The sequence below is a fragment of the Triticum aestivum genome, chromosome 2B (assembly GCF_018294505.1).
Source record: "Triticum aestivum cultivar Chinese Spring chromosome 2B, IWGSC CS RefSeq v2.1, whole genome shotgun sequence".
NCBI lineage: Eukaryota > Viridiplantae > Streptophyta > Magnoliopsida > Poales > Poaceae > Triticum > Triticum aestivum.
This window is the reverse complement of record NC_057798.1, coordinates 578,036,241-578,039,933: the sequence shown is the minus strand read 5'-3', so window position 1 is coordinate 578,039,933 and position 3,693 is coordinate 578,036,241. Positions and strand designations below refer to the sequence as shown.

At 39.2% G+C, this 3,693-nt stretch overlaps 1 protein-coding gene across 1 annotated transcript; it reads right to left on the bottom strand.

The window, feature by feature from the left end:
* Positions 1-673: 673 nt before the first annotated feature.
* On the bottom strand, positions 674-3,329 carry LOC123046132 (probable inactive beta-glucosidase 14). Its single transcript, XM_044469419.1, has 7 exons — positions 3,295-3,329; positions 2,465-2,539; positions 2,302-2,389; positions 1,965-2,217; positions 1,728-1,843; positions 1,167-1,419; positions 674-1,078 (listed from the first exon to the last, which is right to left on the bottom strand). Exons 4-7 carry the CDS (start codon positions 2,178-2,180, stop codon positions 935-937), a joined length of 729 nt encoding a protein of 242 aa, XP_044325354.1. The 5' UTR covers positions 2,181-2,217; positions 2,302-2,389; positions 2,465-2,539; positions 3,295-3,329; the 3' UTR covers positions 674-934.
* Between the last annotated feature and the right edge of the window lie 364 nt (positions 3,330-3,693).

The window sequence follows — 3,693 nt, the reverse complement described above, 5'->3', positions numbered from 1 at the left end:
AGTTGTAGAGTCATGTTGTGATGCCATGTCGTATTTGCACATATCGAGCATATTGTGTGTATGTTATTGAAATGCTTGGTATGTGTCGGATCTGACTATCTAGTTGTTTATCCTTAGTAGCCTCTCTTACCGGGAAATGTCTCCTAGTGTTTCCACTGAGCCATGGTAGCTTGCTACTGCTCCGGAACACTTAGGCTGGCCGGCATGTGTCCTTCTTCGTTTCTGTGTCTGTCCCTTCGGGGAAATGTCACGCGATGAATACCGGAGTCCTGTTAGCCCGCTACAGCCCGGTTCACCGGAGTCCTGCTAGCCCAGTGCTACAGCCTGGATTCACTCGCTGATGACCGACACGTTCGATGTTGGGTCATGGATGCCTATCCCTGTAAGTTAGTGCCACTTTGGGTTCACGACTAGCCATGTCAGCCCGGGTTCTTTGTCATATGGATGCTAGCGGCACTATCATATACGTGAGCCAAAAGGCGCAAACGGTCCCGGGCCAGGTAAGGTGGCACCCGTGGGAATACCGTGCGTGAGGCCGCAAAGTGATATGATGTGTTACATGCTAGATCGGTGTGGCATTGGATCGGGGTCCTGACATATTGCACGTCACGTTGTATTAGAGAAAAGAACACCAAGAGGCAAGAGGGAGAGCTGTCAAACAACCTAACCCAGATATTGCACAAGAATTATACAGTAAGAAACATAATCGTTGGTTGACTGTTATTCATGCATATAAGCCACAAGCAGGCCAATCTCCACTAACACTAGCTCTGGTATCATTAGATGTAATTCTGGAAGGCCAGACGAAAAAGCGATTTGTTTCCGAATGAGATGAAATGCTCTGATTGTTTCTGAACTCGTAGACATGTACCAAATAGGCAGTGTCTTACTCAGACGACGCTCGTCAAAAGTGTGTAACAAGTTCAAATACTAATTATTTAAGCTTCAGAAGATAGTGAAGACAGAGAGTCACACCATTTTCTGTTATATATGTTGCGGTGTTGTTGTATCTTTTTCTGTAATACATGACCACTTTTTCCATCCCATGTGGAACATCATAGAAGAATGGTGCTCCTGTCTGCATGAGTGAGACAGCAATCACTATTTGTTATTGTTTTTCTATTAATGACTTAACATGAATTAGTATTTAGCAATCTTATGTTTACCTCTTTACCGATAGGCACCCCATCTCGTTCTACTAAACTCAACACTCGCGCGTCCCCATCCATAGGATCCATTTCACATGATGAAAAGATGCAGTCCTTCAAATACCATGTCGAATAATGATTTAGTCCAATAAAATCCAGTTTGGTTGCATGTAGTTTCTTCTTCTGCTTTAATGTGAACTCAGGTAGGGTTGGACCCAAGATTTTGCGCATCTCTGCAGGATAATCACCAAGAATTATAGGGTCCAGAAACCTATCAAAAACAAATAATACAGGTGAAGTAAGAAGGTTGTAATTGAAGATTATATTTATTTTGATCCAAGAAATAATGGAAAATAAATCTGTCAAGTCCAGTTACAGAAAAGAGAGTCAGTTTCTCTACATCCGTGTGGTGAAACAAAAAAAAAATCACGGTGTTGCTGTGAATTATATCTGCCTGTTGACCGTTTGTTTGTATTAGACAGGTTTATTATCTTTTTTAAGAATACACTTGTTCAGGATTTATGAGGAAACAAAATGCTAATTATCTTGCAGCTATCATCCTATTGGATAGTATAGTACCATGGAACATTGAAAGATATAGCCCGTTCAACTGCTAGTTGGTCGACTGTGGTATTTCGCAATGGTTCATACCATCTTGCGGCGACAGCAATTCCAATATATCCACCTTGTGTCTCCTATTAAGTGGCATAAATTTTAAACCATACCAAAACATCCTCAGTTGATGGCATATTAACTTCTATGGAAAAAGACACGAGGTGATGGTGTACTTGTATCCAAGAAGAATATAATTTGTACCTGATAGTTATTTCTGTAAATACTCGCAGCGTTTGCATGTGAAAGTATCATATTGTGACCTACTATGTATGGCTCTATTGAAGAGTTTCCAAAGGCACAATTCCCATATGGCTTAGAACAATGACCAGGAGGGAACCATCCATTCATGTAAGCAAATTTTGCCAATAAGTTAGGCTGATTCATTGTAACCCAGAATTTCACTCGGTCCCCAAACATCTTGAAGCATACTTCTGCAAAGTAACCAAAGTCCTTCCTGAAAAGTACTTGGAAGTAAGATAACTTCTGCTTTTTCATTCAGAGAAGCAAGACAAACTAAGAGGAACATATATAGACATACTGGATTTCTGGACTTAGCCATCCACCATACCGCTCTTCAAGTTCATGCGGAATGTCGTAATGAAATATCGTAACAAATGGTTGTATGCCTGGTTATGCATGCCATTACCAAATGCATTAGGACCTTAAAAAAACTCCCGTTACCTGAATTTTCTGTTAAATACCTTTGTGCAGAAGAGCATTGATGATGGCATTGTAGAATGCTACACCGTCTGGATTTACATGTCCAAATCGGCCTCCTTCAGCAACACAAGAAATTTCTGAGGCAGTCTATATATAACTCTAGCAAATAGCATAATTCCTAGGAAAACGAAAATTGCTAATGGAGCTCGAGCTCCATGGAACCCAAAAATTGAAATTTTCAAAAATCAAATTTTGGAGTTCAGAAATTATACTCCCACCATTCCATAATGTAGTGCGCGCACGCTTTTTGAAATTTAAGTTTGACCATAAATTAGACCAATAATACATACATCAAGTTACTGAAAAATTATATCACTGAAAACTTCTTTCGAATACGAATTCAATGGTATCATTTTTGTGACACATAGCCCGCATTTCATTGGTTAAATTTATGGTCAAAATCTCGAAAAGTATGGGCACACTACATTGTGGAATTGAGGGAACATTACACATGTACACTGGGATGTTGTTTAGAAGTGTGCAAAGTTTCATGATGAAATTGAAATACATTATGGTGTGAGCTGCAGAAAAGAAAGAGACAAAATGATGTATTTTTACATTTTTTAGCACATGTACTATTCATCACAAAAGTTTATGGTTTTTTACTTTTGTGTAGATCGCATAGCAACGTATTTCATCATGAAAATTTACACACTTCTAGGCAACATCCCTATGTATGCGTTTTTTTTCCAGAATTTTTTGAAACTTCAAACTGTGGTTTTTGTATCTTTCAACATTTGGGCTCAATGGAGCCCGGGAGCCAAAAATCCACTCTCCTAAAAAAATCAAGTGACATTGAAGTCAAACTCACTTGGTAGAATTCGTGTCCATGCTATGGAGAATCGATATTAGTTCACTCCCAAGGAATGCATCAACTCGATGTCTTCCTGAAGTAGGGAAAAATTATAGTCTGCACAAGATGAATTGAAATAGAGATGCATTGAACAGTATCAACAGTATGCGGTAGCAGAAAAGATACCATGTAACGATGGTAGTGATCAGAAGCAATATCGCCGTTGCTTCCATCCTCAATTGTGCCTGAACCCACAGGATAAGGAAGGAAGGAAGAAAGGATGAAAGAAAGGGTAAGAAGATACATAAAGAAATCAAGTTAGCACAAGATAAAAGTGAACTATGTCTAGATTGAAACTGTGCAGTAATATGAATTATGAATATTTACCTTGTTGGTGGGTGTAGAAATCCCAATTAC

Excerpts from the sequence above, each read along its gene's own strand:
- LOC123046132 (XM_044469419.1), bottom strand. The coding sequence starts at position 2,180 with ATGTTTGGGGACCGAGTGAAATTCTGGGTTACAATGAATCAGCCTAAC. Across the intron at positions 1,420-1,727 it reads ATATCTTTCAATGTTCCATG|GTTTCTGGACCCTATAATTC; the intron begins GTACTATACTAT and ends TGTTTTTGATAG. Across the intron at positions 1,079-1,166 it reads GGGTGCCTATCGGTAAAGAG|ACAGGAGCACCATTCTTCTA; the intron begins GTAAACATAAGA and ends TCACTCATGCAG.